The sequence below is a fragment of the Syzygium oleosum genome, unplaced genomic scaffold, assembly GCF_021117445.2.
Source record: "Syzygium oleosum isolate NSW1041296 unplaced genomic scaffold, Sole_v2.1 Sole_v2.06, whole genome shotgun sequence".
NCBI lineage: Eukaryota > Viridiplantae > Streptophyta > Magnoliopsida > Myrtales > Myrtaceae > Syzygium > Syzygium oleosum.
In genome coordinates, this window is record NW_026607490.1 from 7,006,829 (window position 1) to 7,023,489 (window position 16,661).

The 16,661-nt window shown below is 37.8% G+C and overlaps 3 protein-coding genes across 3 annotated transcripts; 2 read left to right on the forward strand and 1 right to left on the reverse strand.

Annotated features, from left to right (window-relative positions):
• Nucleotides 1-1,373: 1,373 nt before the first annotated feature.
• LOC115668272 (uncharacterized) lies at nucleotides 1,374-3,773 on the reverse strand. The gene is made up of 4 exons (XM_056312752.1): nucleotides 3,535-3,773; nucleotides 3,358-3,466; nucleotides 1,619-1,870; nucleotides 1,374-1,549 (listed from the first exon to the last, which is right to left on the reverse strand). The coding sequence occupies exons 1-4, from the start codon at nucleotides 3,676-3,678 to the stop codon at nucleotides 1,437-1,439; spliced, it is 618 nt and encodes a 205-aa protein (XP_056168727.1). The 5' UTR covers nucleotides 3,679-3,773; the 3' UTR covers nucleotides 1,374-1,436.
• A 4,340-nt stretch (nucleotides 3,774-8,113) lies between these two features.
• Nucleotides 8,114-9,035, forward strand: LOC130138328 (uncharacterized). Its single transcript, XM_056312064.1, has 2 exons — nucleotides 8,114-8,230; nucleotides 8,560-9,035. The coding sequence occupies exons 1-2, from the start codon at nucleotides 8,193-8,195 to the stop codon at nucleotides 8,936-8,938; spliced, it is 417 nt and encodes a 138-aa protein (XP_056168039.1). The 5' UTR covers nucleotides 8,114-8,192; the 3' UTR covers nucleotides 8,939-9,035.
• Nucleotides 9,036-12,783: 3,748 nt separating this feature from the next.
• Nucleotides 12,784-14,559, forward strand: LOC115693999 (40S ribosomal protein S21-2-like). Its single transcript, XM_030621089.2, has 4 exons — nucleotides 12,784-12,891; nucleotides 13,377-13,470; nucleotides 13,567-13,699; nucleotides 14,220-14,559. Exons 2-4 carry the CDS (start codon nucleotides 13,421-13,423, stop codon nucleotides 14,280-14,282), a joined length of 246 nt encoding a protein of 81 aa, XP_030476949.1. The 5' UTR covers nucleotides 12,784-12,891; nucleotides 13,377-13,420; the 3' UTR covers nucleotides 14,283-14,559.
• Nucleotides 14,560-16,661: the final 2,102 nt, after the last annotated feature.

Sequence of the window (16,661 nt, forward strand, 5' to 3'; positions counted from 1 at the left end):
TCCAGAATGTGTTTTGGGCCAAAAAAAAGAAGCTAGTTTTTGTAGCTTCTTGATTCCAGAATGCATTCTCTCTATTTTCTCACAATTTTTTTTTTCAGAAAATGCATAAAAATTGAAAAATTCTAGAAAAATTCATAAAAATTTCCAGAAAATAAAAAAAAGTCAGATTTCGGGAAAATATGAAATTTGGTGAATTTTTTTTAAAAAAATTAAAAAAAATCAAAAATTTCAAAACTTCACAGAATAACTTAAAATACATGTGGCCACCCACTTTGAGTGAAATTTAAATTTTTTGAGGTACCAAAAAAAAATCAAAAATTTCAAAACTTCACAAAATGGCTTAAAATACCTGTGGCCACCTACTTTGAGTGAAATTTAAATTTTTTGAGGTGCCCAAAAAAAAGAAAAAAATAATAAAAAAATAAAAATTTTCAAAACTTCACAAAATGACTTAAAATACCTGTGGCCACCCACTTTGAGTGAAATTTAATTTTTTTGAGGTGCCCAAAAAATTAAAAAATAAATAAATAATTTCAAAACTTCACAGAATGGCTTAGAATATTTGTAGCCACCCACTTTGAGTAAAATTTAAATTTTTTGAAGTGCCCAAAAAAATAAAAAAATAAAAAAATTCAAAACTTCACAAAATGGCTTAGAATACCTGTGGCCATCCACTTTGAGTGAAATTTAAATTTTTTTAGTTGCCAAAAAAAATTTAAAAAAAATCAATAATTTCAAAACTTTACAGAGGCTTATAATACATATGGCCACCCACTTTGAGTAAAATTTAAATTTTTTTAGGTGCAAAAAAAATCAACAAATCAAAACAAATTTCTGTTCCAGAAATCAATTTCTGGAGCAGAATTAGTCATGTTTTACCAAACAGATTTCTCCTCCAGAAATCAATTTCTGGCAAGAATTCCAGAAATCAATTTCTGGCAAGAATTTGATTTCTGGAGCAGAATGGTTACCATTCGCACCTTTACTCGCCCACCCAATAAGATAGCTAACCAGATTAACAAAGCTCCGTTTTGATCACTGTCATTGTGCTTTTGAGACTAGTCTACCAAAATTACCTAATAATTTCATTCATAAATCACTCGTAATGTCACAAGGCCAAACAATGACGATGGTCATGTGTGCATTCAATGTATTTTATTGCATCACATGATAATAAAATGACGAATGAAACCGATTGTGATTTAGGTTTTTAAATCCATGTAAAAAAATTGCTTTATTCCCCTCGAGTAAAAAGAGTACACGCATGTGTGTGAAGAAAACATTTAAATGTGTAGAGAGAGTTAAATATAAAAATAAAATTAATATAGGAAAAAAATTTAAATGACTGTAAGATTAAATTCGATGCTAGTAAGTAAGATAATTAGAGGATTATATCTTAACTATTTATAAATTACAATTTTGTCCATTTTGTTATACTATGTCACTATGATATAAAAAGTCACGTCTACTGGGTTGCCGCTATGAGCACACGGCACAAACTCATCCGCAGGATCCATCCACAGCTGAGTGTGCAGCAAAGAGTCGTTCTCTGCAACCAGAATCCGAACCATGATATTCTTCTCCATATTCGATTGAAAAGAATGAAGTTAATCTCTACCTTTGGTAGGATCAATGTAGCTTTGGAACTCAACAGCTTTCCCACCAAATTCACTTGCAGCATCAGAAGGATCGGAGTTGCGTTCCGTTGCAATGATAGTAATTTCCTGAAGGGATGACTGAAAATTTGCAAGCAATCTCTTCAGATCACGAGGCCTCACTACAAAATTGCTTGGGTGTCTTCTCATATCCAGAGCTAAATGTTGTATGTCGGGGTCAACATTGCAAGTAATCCAGTATGTTTTCTTAATGCCTGCATACATATCACAACATCACATATGCATGAACAAAAACTCACAGTTGGCGCAGTGGGATAAACATGTATCTCTGCATGGTGCAGCTTCTTATCATATTAATGCAGGTTTGACAGGTGCCAGCCTCCGATTTATAATGCAGTTAGATAACATACTGAATAGCATGTAGTTAGCATGACTGAATCAAAGACTTAAAATGTTAAGTGGCCAAAAAAAAAAAAAGCAGAAGTGGTAGACATCGGAATCTAATTTTTAAAAATGAACTAACCCGTTTCCTTATTTGAATTCGTTGGCATTATAGGTCATATTGGGGCACTGCAAAATCCGTTCAACAGAGTTCACTCTGCTTTTACATGATGAGAAATTAGAAAAACCTCGTCTCCGTGGACAAGTATAACATGATGTATAAATGCTTCTCACAGCATTTTGCAGTCATTTTCTCTCAATGAACATGCCAGTTTCAAGACTTCATTTCTGCTGTTTTTCCATAGATCTGGAGCTAGATTACTTTTAGGGGGAAAAAGAAATCCGCTTACTTTTCCCTAGGGAAAATTGTCAAATCAGTCCTAAACCTATTGTACGGCGGTCAATTCAGTCCTAAACCTTTTAATTTTGCCAATTCAGTCCTAAACCTTTCTAATTCTTGCCAATTCAGTCCTTCCGGCCAATTTTGGCCGGCCGGCACCGGCCGTCCGGCCAACGCTGACTGACAATTTTTTTTTATTTTTTTTAAAATTTTTAATCTTTTTTTTTTTCGGTTTTTTTTTCTTTTTTCTTTCTCTGGCCGGTCCGGCGACCAACGGCCGGCCAGAGGGGAGGGCCGGCGAGGTCGACCTCGCCGGCCTCGCCGCTATTGAGGCGAGGCCGACCTTGCCGTTGCCTGGGTCGCGATGGCGAGGTCGAGCCTCGCCAGATCTGGGCGAGGTTCGACCTCGCCGTCGCGACCCAGGCGACGACGAGGTCAGCCTCGTCGCTGCTAGGCGAGGCGAGGCCCAGCAGCGACGAGGCCGACCTCGCCTCAGCAGCGGCGAGGCCGGCAAGGTCGACCTCGCCTCAGCAGCGGCGAGGCCGGCGAGGTCGACCTCGCCGGCCCTCCCCTCTGGCCGGCCGCCGGTCGCCGGACCGGCCAGAGGAAGAAAAAAGAAAAAAAAACAGAAAAAAAGAAAAAAAAAAGATTAAAAATTTTAAAAATAATAATAATAAATTGCCACGTCAGCGTTGGCCGGACGGCCGGCGGCCACGTCAGCGCTGGCCGGCCAAAATTGGCCGAAAGGACTGAATTGGCAAGAATTAGAAAGGTTTAGGACTGAATTGGCAAAATTAAAAGGTTTAGGACTGAATTGGCCACCGTACAATAAGTTTAGGACTGATTTGACAATTTTCCCCTTTTCCCTATGTGTCACAAGCTTGCAATCTTAACCATCAAATACACCATTAACAACCTAATGAATTCAGAGCACCATGCACACAACTGAAAGGTCTTTACCATTGAAGCACTGCAGAGCCCATTGAACTTTTGATGCATTGATGTCTGGTAATTGCACGCTCAGATAATCAATGTTTGTAACAAGTGTTCTAAGGACAGAACAGACTGCCTGCACAGAGTATTTTCTAAGTATTTTGCACAGAGGATTTTTATTTTGTAAGTTGCTTGCAACCATACCTTTGAAAGAACACTGCATTGAACCTGTGCACCAAATACTATAAACACATCAAAGAGGTCTGGCTTGAAGGCATTCAATTGATAGACAGATCTTGACGAATTGAGTGCGTGAAAGGAAAGCTGGAGGTTGAATACAAATATCATAATCTTAATCTGATATCCACAAGTAAGAAGGTGATATTTGTACACAGATCAATACTATTTCTATTCCAGTTTCAAATAAGCACAAATAGTGCCAAGTGCCAGGCATGAGCTTAAAACTTGAAACTTCTATTGTTGTTTGGTAGTTAAATGCGACGAAGCAAAAGGAAGTCATGGAAAAGTATGGTCATGTGAGAGTTATGCTAGCGAATGCAATCATGCTTTCACTTATCGAGTGTTGCAAGCCTCCATACAAGACCGGGCGGGGGTTCGGGGGGGCCGCCCCGGCTGGTGTCGCGGGGGCAGCGCCCCCGGGCCGCCAAAGGCATTTTATGTTCAGTCATAGAAGGATTTATATGGGAAAGTTAAATATTTTAGGCTATGTGGGCAACTTTGTAATTTGTGCCATGTAGGGTTTCGCTATATATATTTAGAGTGAATCAGGTCTCTAAATATAGAGAGCAGGGTGTGAGAAAGAGTGGCTATATACTTTTCTATGTTATTAGTGTAACGGATCTCATCTCCCCGTGGACGTGGGTAGGTGGAACATCTCCCCTGCTGAACCACGTAAATTCTTGTGTTGTGCGAATTTCCATTACTTTCTTGCATCATTGATAGGATCGAATTTAGATATTCGACAAGAAATAAATATCATTTGGCTCGAGGTGCCAGGATTCTGTCCGAATTTGGAATTTGATGATTCTTTACAACTATTTTACTATATATCAAAGTCTCAATGGAGCATTAATATAGAAACGATAAAATAATGGTGTCATAGTATAACGAACTTTTTTTTTAGTATAGATTTATTGCCAAGTACTAGTTACATGTGCAAAATGCAATAGTCTAATTATAATCAGGAATATATATCATAATTATTCATGTAATTGAAAAATAAAAACAAAATATAAGATTACAAAAGTTTAAAGATAATTAAAAGAAATATTAAGGAGCCAGGAGATTCGAACCCGGCGCCCCTCCTCTCGGTTGCGTTTTCAAACGCTGGCCCCACAATTTGGTTGTGCCAAATTCTGATCATTTTGCTTTTTGTCATATAAAATATGCAGTCGCTATAAGTGGAACTTGGTATGACGAATGAGGCATGACGTCAGAGATGGCTTCTTTATTCTGTGATGCTTCGCGGTAACTTACCTTGTCAGACCAAAACTTAGACAGTCCATGATTTTCTTCTGCCGCTTGGTGTTCTATTCATCCAGCCATTTTAACATTCGAACTTCTCGGTGCCTGTATTCTCTCTTGCCCTTTTCAGAGACACCATTACAATCAACATTCTCATTAGCAAAGCCCTCCACGGACACAACAAGGATTGACACTCCTCTTGACCTTAGGATCAATTCGATATGAAAAGAATCATATGTGCAAGTTTCTCTGCATGTGGATCGTCTTTTATAACTTGTTCAAATTGTGTGAAATAGTATATTGATTTGTCACTTAATCAATAATTTCTGTCTGCATTTGAAGAAAATATTGAAACCGGGATCGGAAGTCGGGTAAGGACTAAATAATCGTATGATAAAGTACAAGGACCAAGATTAAATATCGACAGTAATACAGGGACCTTTATGTAATATCTTTTGCATAATTATTTTTTCATTCCACGTTAGTGCCGCTTGTATACCTCTGGTGTTTAATTAGCATATTCCGCCGACAATTGGCCAGTCATTTAAATTTTTCCTCAAATGATGATTGGAGATTATATTTTGGACCCAATCTATCTCAAGATAAAGTATGATGACCAAAATTGAATAGTTGCAATAGTACAAGGATCATTTTTGTAATTTTTCCTAATATATTTTCCAATACTTTTATGTTTTCGTTTTCTCGTTGATCATTATTCATGTTCTATTCAATGCAAAACATTAGTCTATTCATTAATACTAAACTCGCAAGCCATGCGACTAGTTTTCTATTTCAATTTAGGATGCTGAGACTACTTTGTAAACTATGAGTTACGCTGATGTGATAATTTATAAATAAATATTTAAATAAATTTTTCTAAGTATTATTTAAAAAAACAAACCGACGCCACCAAAAAAAGTCGTAACCCTAGGTCCAAATTTTATCTTCCCATCTCAAAGATTAATTTTGCTGGACAATTTTGACCACTGTATAAATAAGCATGACATGTGCTCGAGCAATGTTGGTCGGACTGATATGGGTATAGATGTCCCTGATGGCTCCAAGTAAGGACTCCTCCATAGAATCAAGATGTTGGTTATCCATTCTAGCAATTTGAGCTCTATGCTGTGCTCCATATCAAGGAATTAAAATCAACAAACTACTTGTTACACAACAGTCTTTTGCAAAAGCGGAAATTATCGGGACAGGTGTCCACGACTCATGTATTAAGCACATTTTATCATGTATTTCCAAAAATGAAATATATTTTAATACTTCCCTTGTACGTAAACCGGACATTGCACATGATATATGGGATGTGAGAATTCGAACTCTTTAAGTACTACAGAAGACAATGGTTTTCCTAATATATATGGTCATTGAGATACAAGTCTAAAATGAACATCACGCACATTTCTTAATACATGTACTCGCGTGAACACGTAAACATTTAAATTTAAAAAGAATTTTAATGCGTGGTATGATTATTACACTATACTTCTTGTGTAATATGGCATCGCTGCTGGAGTATATCCTGTATGTGCATTGCAAGGATGGAGCTAGCAAGTTTTCACAGTGGATGGATTAACATAGAGATGTTAATTGATCGGGATTTAATTAATTCTATTTTATTATTTTCAGCTATAATAAATGAATGAAATTGTGACGAATTGGGTCAAATTCTAAGCATGATTCAAATGCAAGACCCAAAAAATGCAAAACATAATATGAGTTATCATGGGTCAGGGATAGCAAAAATGAATCTCTGGTGGGGTCAAAGGTCAAATAACAAGAAAAACAGACTAAGATTGCTTGCTAGACAACACAACAACTAAGCAAGAAAAGGAAGTCAGTGGGGACAGAGTTTTGTCCACACTGATGATTCCGAGGCACTTGTAGGAGTGTAATCACCTGCTAGGAAAAATGATATAAACAGTTCATGAATTTTGATTCAATGTGCAATTTGATCAACTATATTGAACATTTTCATATAGTTCAGGGACTAAATTGAACATGTATAAAAAATCCATGGACCACATTGAATAAATTAAAAGTTCATGGACCATATTGAATATTGGCTAAAGTTTAGGGATTATATTGAATAAATTAAAAATTCATGGATCAAATTGTACATTGGACCAAAGTTCATGGACTATTTGTATCATTATTCCTCACCTACTACTGATCCACGATTAATTAGGTAAAAGGAAGATTTGTCTTCCGACAAAATGTATTCTACAAATAAAGTTTATTGCAAGTCTTATCATTTCTGAGGTGGAAAAGCTACTGAGACTTCTAAATAAAAGTCACTATTAATATAAGAGTTTCTCTTAACAAAAGAAAGAAACGAAAAAACTTAGGCAAAAAAAAATGTAGTTTTTCTTAACAAAAGAAAGCAAGAGAGTGAATGTGCAGTGCCTCTTTAGAGAGAGTCCCACCTCTCTTAGGAAGAGAATTAAACAAATAGTTCAAGAGGATCAAACAAATAATTGTTATTTGTTCAAGAGGATTAAATAAATTGCTAACAGATTAATTGTCTAAAAAGTTATAAATCTATTGTACGACGGTTAATTCAGTCCTAAACTTTTCAATTTGGCCAATTTAGTCCTCAACATTTAAACAATTTTCCATTGTAACCCATCCGGCCAATTTTGGCCAAACACGTCATATCGCCGGCCATGCTAAGTAGGACGTCCGATGCTGACTGGACTACCATGCCAATAATTGCTGATCAAAATTGGCCGGATAGACAAAACTGGAAAATTGTCAAGCCAAATTAAAAAGTTTGGGGCTGAATTGGCCGCTGTACAATAACTTTTGTATTTTTTTGGATGAATATTCTAAGAATTTGCATTTGGTGATGATAAGAGAATTAAAAATATAGTTCACGAGGATTAAACATAGAATTGTCATTTGTTCAAGAGGATTAAACAAATGATTGCATCTGGTCCTCCACATTTGGTGATGGCAGGATCATTAAACAAATAGTTCAAGATGAGTACCAGTAATTGTCTTTTGTCCAAGATGATCGAGAAGGAGGAGGATGAAGGACAGTGACTACTATGAAAAGTTTGTCACAAATGTCAAAACACATAAACTTAAAGACAGTGACCATTGTGGTCACTGTCTTTAAGTTTATGTGTTTTGACATTTGTGACAAACTTTTCATAGTAGTCACTGTCCTTCGTCCTCCTCACAAGGTAAACTAGTCTATAGTTTGTGACAAACTATATGTTTAATTCTCTGTCACAGCAATTTCCACCATCGGTCTATAAATATGTCTGCTCAACTCGCGCCATGCTCAACTCGCAGCCTCGCAGCAAGTTTTATTTTAGACAAGGAAGGAAGAGAGTAATCACTCAAAGCTTGGAGATTTAATGGCAAACAACTATCCAGCCAATCACGGTGGTCGGAGGTAAGCTCACTAGTCCACCTCCTTCAATTAGTTGGAGAGGACTGCGTGTAAAATCGTGCAGTATTGAGTTCCTTCCCTGAAAAAGAACTTCCTATCTCTGACCATTTTCCCTGCGTGTTTCCATCAAGTAAATGCTGTTTTATTTGGAAACAATGTGTACTGTGCATAAATCAGGTGAACTCATCCTTTCCAATGTTGCATTCGAAAACCATTGCCCCGTTTTTGCTTACTTTGTTAATTGCTTCATGTGTTTACTATTGATCCTCATTGTTCGAGCTTTTGTCAAAGACTGGTTGTCTAACAAGTAGTTTACTTACTTTAATTCCAAGAAATGGAGCAGAGCACGTGGCTCAAATTGCTGCAGAATATAATCAACAGCTTGATTCCTTGGTGGAGGCCTTGCTTCAACTCATCCGGGAAAGGCATGGCTTTGCAGGTCCTACCAACATTATCGATGCACCTATCATTATGCTTATCTGTGTAGCGATCAAGATCGTCCGGCAGAAATTACTCTCTGAGATAGCAAGGCAAGATATGGACATAAGGTTCCGACTTGCGTATGCTCTGATCGCTCTAACTCTTGGATGTGTTGTGTGCAGTCTGTTGATGCACATTCTGCTTGATGAAATTCCTTGGCTGATTGACTTTCCATGGGTCCTACTGTTGGTAATCTTATTCGCATTCATCGCGAATGAAAGGATTAATTAGCGAATGGTGATAGTTTCTGACTTTTTGATGTGGTGATGTGTATTTTATATGAATTTGGTTTTGCTTTGTCACCTCCCAACGCTGGCTTGGACATGAACTTCGTGGTGTATAATTACCTTGAACATCTTTTACATCACAAAAGCAAAATAAATTATGATGTGGATGATTACGATCCTTCCTGGTGCAATTCGAAATTGAGAAATGATGAAATTGGAGAAACAAGGCGACCTTTTATTTTTGGGCCAGAGCGGAAATAATTCAGCGCACATACGAAAGAATTACATAATCCTTATTCTTTTGTTTTGGATATACATATTGTGGGTTTGATATAGTTTACAACCCGTTCCTCATATTACGAACTCAGCAATCTCTATGCAACAAATTTCAAACTAAAGTAGCTAAATGGATTGCTCACGAGTTCTAAGTAACTTGTTCAACTGAACTCCACAAGGAGAGCAAGATGGACAAGTATAAGCTTGATTCATCACCCACCCGCCCGATAAAATTATAAACCCTAATTAATGAAGCTCCGATTTGATCATTATCATTGTTGTTATTATACTGGTTCACCAAAATTACATGGTAATCTTGTTCATACATTACTTGGTGATGTCACAAGGTACTCATGCCTAGTGCATGGCCGAAAATCGACGGCCATGTGTGCATAACTACAACAGATGAATTAAGCCGATTGATATTTAGGTTCTTAAATCCACGCGGAAAGTAGCATGAGTAAGATTTAAATTCAATGTTAATTTTCAAGAAATTCAGACGTTAATATCTTTAACGTGCATTAACATGAGTATGTCATTGGACTTGTTTTCTGTAAGGTACTGATTAACCGGCACTCACTCCATGGAAAAATCGATTAAATTCCCTTTGTCTAGCATGGGCCATACATATTCTCTAGTATGGGCCTAATCATTCTCAACGTTCCAGTGCAATAGGGAATCTGGGGCTGAACCGGCCCGCCCCATTGAGGATCGGATCTCTTTCGGGTCATAGGCTAATGCGAGCTTTAGAGGACTGCAATATCCGTTTGACACGAAGTTCCTGCTTTTCTTACATTATGAGAATATGGAGAAGTTCTTCTCCATGGCACGTATGAAGTGATGATACTCATTGTAGCATTTTGCAGTGACTTTCCCTCATTTTAGGCTGTTTTTACATATAAGGGGAGCGAGATTATTTTTAGGGGGAAAAAGGAATCTACTTATATTTCCATCTTTGCCCACAGGTTTGCAATCTTAACTATCAAATACACCATTTCCAACCTAATAGACTCAGAGCACTATGCACGCAACTGAAAGGTCTTTCCCCGTTGAAGCGCTGCAGAATCCATTGAACTTTTGATGTATGTCTGGTAATAGCACGCTCAAATGATCGATCTTTGTAATCGGTAATCTAAGGACAAACATATCATAAAGATGAGCAATGACACTAGACCTTCAATAGGGGCAAAGTGTCTGAATAGTCATACATTTATTTCATTTTTACCAATTTAACCCTAAACTTTTTGACCTAGAGCCAATTCAGTCATTCTGATTAATTTCGGCTGGATATCACTGACGTGCATGCCGACCGACCTACGTGGCATAGCCAGTGCTGACGTAAACAACTTTTAATAATATTTTAATATTTTTTTGAATTAATTTTTCTTTTCTTTTCTTTTCTTTCATTCTCTTCCTCCAACCGGTCATTGGATCTCGGTGATCGGCCAGAGGCCACCTCGTTGGCCACTGGGGAGGCTCGCCATCGCTAGTGACGGGAAGGTGAGCCTCACCATGGCTGGGTGAGTCTCGATCCTGCCAGATCCGGTGAGGTCGGGCCTTGCCCAGTCAATGACGAGGCTTGAGCCCTCGTTAGAGGCCGCAAGGTCACCTTGCCCATGGCCAGCAAGGCTTGACCTCGCTAGATCCAACCAGGGCGAGCCTTGCCAGCCTAGCGTGAGGCCGCCTCTGCGGCCATCCAGCAAGGGCAAGCCTCACCCATGGGCGACAAGGTATAGCGACCGGATGGAGGAAGAAAGACGAGAACGGAAAGAAAAAGAAAGAAAAGGAAAAAGAAAATCAAAAAAGTATTAAAATATCATTAAAAGTTGTCCACGCCGGTACCAGTCGTGCCACTTAGGTCGGCTGGCGTTCACGTCAGCAATATTCGACCAAAATTAGCCGGACGAACTGAATTGGCATTAGATCAAAAGGTTTAGGACTAAATTACAACAATGCACAAGATTTAGGACTTTTATAATACTTTTACCCCTTCAATAGAATTTGCATTCATGGCCATTCGGTAGTTAAATGCGGCATAGGAAAAGGAAGTCATAAATAGTGTTAGAGATGTATTCCCTTGATTCTGTATATCTCTCGGGATCACAATCCTAATTGATTGTAATTGATATTGTTATATTATGTTAGTATATATAATCATCTTGTAAAGCCTATAAAGAGGCTCATGTACTATTTACCGTAATATATTGAAATTCCACAACTCTCTTTTGTTCCACAACCCGAACATATGGGAAGGCAAGACATGGACCCTAGATACTGACTAGCATACGCCCTCATCTCTATTATTTTCGGATGTGTCATGTGTAGCATGCTAGTGTACATTTTGCTCGACAACGTGCCTTGGTAGATTTTTGTTCCACGTACTAATGTTGGTTATCTCACTCGCATTCATCATGAATCCGATTTGGTGAGGATTCACTAGCAAATGGCGTATTGTTGTGCTATATGTCCTGTCAATGCTGGTTGGACACTCACCTCGTGTTCTATTATTACATTCAAAGCAAATTATCTGATGATAATGATGATAGTTTCACTTGAGATCCCCGTGCAATTCAAAATTGATAAAATATTGGAGAAACTGCGCAAGTTTTCTTTGGGCTATAGAGAAATAAGGGAAATGTTTCAGACTCATAGTATATCAGAAAGAAACACGCATCCTAATTCACAATTCTTTTGTTTCGGATCTGTGCATTGTGAGTTTGATATAGTTTATAGCGAAGTCAGCAATCTCTATGCAACAAAATTCAAACTAAAGTAGCTAAATGGACAGATCACATGTTCTAAGTAACTTGTTCAACCGAACTACCCATGCGGAGCAAGCTGGATAAGAACAAGCTTGATTCACCACTTGGATAAGATAATTAACTGGTTGCGATTTAATCACTATCGCCATGCCTTTGAGACTGGTTTGCCAACATTACTCGATAGCTTCATTCATACATTACTTGGTTTTGTCACGAGTTACTCGTGGCGAGTGCATGGCCGGACAGCGGCATGATATTTATTTTACTACATCGCATAATGATAATAGAGAATCAAGCCGATCGAGATTTAAAATTTGAAACCCACGCAAAAAGTTGCTTTTTTTGCGCTACTACAAAAAGAGAAAATGCATGCGTGTGGAAAAAATAAATTAAATCTATAAAAGTAATATAGTGAAAAAATTAAAATGAGATCCACGTTCGATGTTCGCTCATAAGATATTTAACGTATTATATCTTAACCATTTCTATTCCAATTTTGTCCATGTTGGTGTACTATGTCCCTATGATACATCTGAAAAAAAAAAAGAAATAAGCATTACATGAAGTGTTTTGTAAAATTTTGAGGTTGAAATCCTCACTGGATTTGTTTTCCGTAAGTAGAGATTAACTGGCACTCCATCCATGGAAAATCAATTAAATTCCTTTTTGTAGCTTGGGCCATGAATATAATTTCTCTAGTACGGGTCGAACTGTTCTCAACGTGCTCGTGCAGCAGGGATTTCGGGCCTGGGCCGGCCCGCAGCATCGCGGGTCGGATCTGTTTCGGGTCATAAGAGAGGACTAGGGTTTAGGCTTCTGACCCCCGTATAAAATCCCCAAATTCACGTTCACGCCTCGTCGCTTCTCTCGCCTGCTGCCGCCGCTGCACTGCTCTCGATCCTCCTCCGCCTGAATTCCGGTAATTCTTCATCCCTCTGAATACGCCGTTCACTCCAGATCGCGATGCTTTCATGTGGGTTTCTTTTTCGCTTTTGCATACGATCGAGTGGATCGATTGATTTTTGTAGAACGGAAGCTGCATTTGACTGGTATCCTCTGTTTCTTGAACTTTTGAATTGATCGTTGCCGAATTGCTGGTTACAGTGATGAAGCGTCAGCTTGAACCCGCTTTTTTTCCGTTTCTTGAGGAATTTAGCTTTGCATCTTGGCGATGATGAATCTGCGTTGGTCTTTAAAGTAGTACTTTGTGCTTTGGCTTGGAAATGTTGTGATTTGGCTCTCCGTGTGATCGTTGTTTAGAAATTCTCCATATGGGGCTATGTATTGGTGCAAATTATGCAGCATCCCATTTGGTTGATTGTCGTTCTATTTTGGCATTCGATTTTTCGCAAGATGGAGCTTGCGTCGATGTTGAAGTAATGCTTTTCGACTTTGCCTGATTAGGTGATTGAGCAAGGGATTTGAGGGTATCGAAACGGTCATCCAAGATGCAGAACGAGGAGGGTCAAAACATGGATCTTTACATCCCCAGGAAGTGGTATACCATCAGTCCCTTTCTAAGTTTGCCATGACCATCTACTTTTTTTGTTGAATTTTTTAATTGATGCCTTTCCTTTTAACGCCTCCATCGCAGCTCTGCCACAAATAGGCTCATTACTTCTAAGGATCATGCCTCCGTGCAGATCAACGTCGGGCACTTGGGCCCTGATGGAGTCTACACTAACCAGTTCACCACATTCGCCCTCTGCGGTTTCATCCGAGCACAGGTATGTCTTGCCGCTCTGCTGTTCGAGCTATTCTCTGTATGTGATTGTTAACTGTGACTCGTTTTCGATTCTTCTTCGTGCTGGAAGCAAGCAAGGCACTAACTGTGTTAGATGCAGCTGTTGATTTCTATCTTTTTGACATTGTTCTTATGTATTGGTTTTGCGATCAGAATGTTGAGATTGTTTGGTTCTTGTCGTTACAAAATGTTATATAATTTCTTCTCTTTCTTGGTCCTAAAGAGAGATATAAAAAAGTAGAAATCCAAATTTGCTGCACTTTAGTAATTGGAGACTCAGTTTCTTATTTGCAAGTGGATTCCCTCACAGGGTTTATCATGCCTAATAAAAACATTAACTCATGATCAACTCTCGCTAGATCTCTATGACCCGCTTTCATGTGCACCGCCCTCGTTACCATATGCTGCACTTTGTTCTTGTAATAAATTTCTCCTTTTTATGGGGTCCGGGCTTGTTAATTGGTCTTGTCCTCATTCTCGTGCACATACTATCTATTTTGCAGGGTGATGCTGATAGTGCCATTGATAGGCTCTGGCAAAAGAAGAGGGCTGAAATTCGACAATAAACCATTTTGTAGTGGGTTTTTGAATTGGCTGGCTCTTTTTGCCATGAAATATAGTGGTCGCAAGTACATTTGTTTCTTAGTGGCTTTACTTTAGGCGAATTTACATTTGCTCTTGTTCTTAACCTGCCTCTACCTTTGCTTAGTAAGCTGTTTTCTTTTGCGTATTGAAAATCCGATGAACTTTTATTAGTAGTTTAATGGATGTGTTTTGCAACTCGGATTCTTTAAGAACCACAACTTGTAGTACTTGAACTCAAGTATGTGGTCTTTGCACATCGTGATAACCTCTTTCCTTGCAGTTGGTATCTATCTTGCTCGCAAGTAGATGCTCATTGGATATTTAATGATCGTCTACTTCCTCTTTGCAAACGAGGCCCGGCACACTTGCAACAAAGGGATGGTATATCATATTCATCATGCTCATTCGGCAACTCCATGAACTTGATTACATTGTTTTGCCTTTTCTGTTGACCAACGAAGTTGCTTTCATCGGTTTTTCTCTTTGTGCTTAGCATATGCTCATTGAAATTGATGCTCTGCCTACGTACATACATACATATCAAAGCTTCTCTGTCCTCATGATGTTGTGAAAGCATTAAAGGTGTCTTAGTACTTAAAATGAAAGATGAGGACCTTTCATTGAACCACGGCAAAAAATGTTCGAAGATTAGTTTAGGACCGAATCTGTTTCGGAATATAGTATAGGGTTCAAAATTGAACCGTGCTAATTTATTTTCCCTCAAGATTTTTTTGCCTCTGCTTAAGTAGACTTTAAATGGCTGTCCACAGTCTGCAGAAATATGAGAAAAACTATTGTTATAGTGAAAAATTGCATAAATGCACGTATTTGCATGGAGTTGACAAATCCTTCATATCATCCTCCATCTTCTGTTGCTCTGTCTACGGCTGCTGGAAAGATCTTGGAAGTGTTACACCAGGACGCTTGTCAATGAAGATGGAAGGAATCAGATGCTTATCATTCATAAAAGAGGGGAATAAGCACTTCGGCGCGATACAAAACCATTGTTTTTGGATTGCCTTTCCCTGAAATGAGAACCTTGGCTCATATCTTCTTCTTCACATCCTCCGGTAAAGATGTGTTTTCGATCCCCAAGGAACTGTTCCTCGAAGCTACTGACCATTGTATCGCAAATTACCGCCTTAATCTCAATTTATAACATTTGGGGTCCGTTTGTTTTGCAGAAGTTGAATAAGTTAAATAATTTGGAAAATATTTTTCTTAAAAAATGAATGGTTATATCGTTTACAAGAACAAAATGAATGAACGAAAAATGTGTTTATTGTTCACAAAAATATTTCGACAAACTGTTGTTGATAAGGAAAATATTTTTAATTGATTAATTACTTTAAGCAATATAAGCGATTATATTTAGAAAAATAATTATTAAATTGTTAACTTTTCGTGAAACAAATGGAGCATTGGAATTAAAGAGCAAGACATTTTTGTAGTAGAAATCTCACAAATGCATAAAATTTTGCTGATGTAACAACGTATGTTCACATATTCATCAGCTTTTGGATAGTGGCAATGACGACAGGAACTTAACCAAATTACGACCACAGATTCTGCATATATGATTGCTCGCAAAAGATGATGTTTGTACATATTTATATGGCCAGATCATGCTAGAACAAGAATATAGGCAGATTCTTTTCAGATATGAACAGGAGACCCGAATGTCAATTTACAAGCCTTTCTTCCAGTGGATTTGAGAATAAAACCTCCACAAAAAGAGCTTTTCTAGACAATTTGAAAAGACGATAACTACAGGCGAGCCATTAATGACCAATGAGCATTAATCATTTCCTGTTCTAATCCATGATAAGTTAAAGGTGTTCGAAAGGATGAACCTAATAATCACGTTGCACCCTTTGAAATTTGGTGATAGCATCTGAAATGTCTTTAATATATGGAATAATAATACAAACAGTTCCTGAAATGCGATTCTTGAACTTTGAAGCTGTTCAATGTTGTCCCTGAACTTTAGCCTAATATTTAATATAATTAATTTATTCAATATGATCCTTGGAATTTTGATATATGTTCATATGAAAATGTTCAATGTAGTTCTTTCAAGAACTACATTGAACATTTTCATATAGTTCAGAAACTAAATTAAACATGTTCCGAAAGTCTAGGGAATATATTAAATAAATTAAAAATTGATGAATCATATTAAATATTAGGTTAAATTTTATTAATTACGTTAAATAAATTAAAATTTTAAAAATTATATTATATATTTTGTCGAAATTCAGAAACTGTGGTGTCATTTTCTTTTAATATATAACGAAAAGTCCGTATCAGTCAAAGATAGCTTTACGTCAGGTCAAATGAAGCTTGTGATCCCATGGCCA

What these genes read in the sequence shown, in the direction of transcription:
- LOC115668272 (XM_056312752.1), bottom strand. Translation starts at nt 3,678, where the DNA reads ATGATATTTGTATTCAACCTCCAGCTTTCCTTTCACGCACTCAATTCG. An exon ending in AATGCAGTGTTCTTTCAAAG is followed by an intron (nt 3,467 to 3,534) that starts GTATGGTTGCAA and finishes TACTCTGTGCAG; the next exon opens with GCAGTCTGTTCTGTCCTTAG. An exon ending in GGCTCTGCAGTGCTTCAATG is followed by an intron (nt 1,871 to 3,357) that starts GTAAAGACCTTT and finishes ATATGTATGCAG; the next exon opens with GCATTAAGAAAACATACTGG.
- LOC130138328 (XM_056312064.1), top strand. Translation starts at nt 8,193, where the DNA reads ATGGCAAACAACTATCCAGCCAATCACGGTGGTCGGAG. An exon ending in GCCAATCACGGTGGTCGGAG is followed by an intron (nt 8,231 to 8,559) that starts GTAAGCTCACTA and finishes TTTAATTCCAAG; the next exon opens with AAATGGAGCAGAGCACGTGG.
- LOC115693999 (XM_030621089.2), top strand. Translation starts at nt 13,421, where the DNA reads ATGCAGAACGAGGAGGGTCAAAACATGGATCTTTACATCCCCAGGAAG. An exon ending in CTTTACATCCCCAGGAAGTG is followed by an intron (nt 13,471 to 13,566) that starts GTATACCATCAG and finishes CCTCCATCGCAG; the next exon opens with CTCTGCCACAAATAGGCTCA. An exon ending in GCGGTTTCATCCGAGCACAG is followed by an intron (nt 13,700 to 14,219) that starts GTATGTCTTGCC and finishes TCTATTTTGCAG; the next exon opens with GGTGATGCTGATAGTGCCAT.